The sequence below is a fragment of the Oxyura jamaicensis genome, unplaced genomic scaffold (assembly GCF_011077185.1).
Source record: "Oxyura jamaicensis isolate SHBP4307 breed ruddy duck unplaced genomic scaffold, BPBGC_Ojam_1.0 oxyUn_random_OJ66537, whole genome shotgun sequence".
Taxonomy (NCBI): domain Eukaryota; kingdom Metazoa; phylum Chordata; class Aves; order Anseriformes; family Anatidae; genus Oxyura; species Oxyura jamaicensis.
Genome location: NW_023308194.1, coordinates 571 through 1,193, shown reverse-complemented (window position 1 = coordinate 1,193; position 623 = coordinate 571). Strand labels below are relative to the sequence as shown.

The 623-nt window shown below is 74.3% G+C and overlaps 1 protein-coding gene across 1 annotated transcript; it reads right to left on the bottom strand.

Moving 5' to 3' along the window:
* Positions 1-84: 84 nt before the first annotated feature.
* LOC118159068 (V-type proton ATPase catalytic subunit A-like) lies at positions 85-617 on the bottom strand (the record flags this gene model as incomplete). The annotated part of the gene is made up of 2 exons (XM_035313705.1): positions 435-617; positions 85-329 (listed from the first exon to the last, which is right to left on the bottom strand). Coding segments are annotated over exons 1-2 (327 nt in total), but the record flags the coding sequence as incomplete, so codon positions are not given.
* Positions 618-623: the final 6 nt, after the last annotated feature.

Here is a 623-nt window from a genome sequence, read left to right as displayed (position 1 = left end):
GATGGAGGGGACAGAGAAGGTCGGGAGGGACAGGGAAGGACGGGGGGGGGCAGGGAACGGGGGGGGCAGAAGGCTGGAGGGGACGGGGAAGGGGATGGGGGGGGGACAAGACAGGGCGGGAGGACAGGAGGATGGGGAGGAGAGGGAAGGGTGGGGGACAGGGGACAGGGAAGGGGACAGGGACAGCGCCGCAAGGATACAGGTCTCCTCGTACACCTGCAGGGTGGCCATGTCCCCCTCCAGCCGGATGATCTCCCCCACCAGCTCCGCGTGCCCCACGCGCACCAGCTCGTACATGGCCGCCCCCGCCATGCGGGTGGCCGTCACCACTGTGGGGACACCGCAGCGTCACCCGCCCCGTCCCCAGCACCAGCCCCCCCTCCCCACCCCCCCCCACACCTCCACCCCTCCGAGGACCCCAGACGTGGCCGTACCGGGCCCCGAGACGCCGTGCACGGCGCCCAGCAGGCTCTCCCGCTCGGCCTCGGCCAGCCGCGGCACCGCGTTCCCCTCCATGGTGGCACCCGGTGGCACCCGGTGGCCCCCGCTTTATATGGGGACAGGCGCCGCGGGGAGCCGGCGGGGCCCGGGGGAACCGGCTGGGCCCGGTGTCCCCGCGGGCG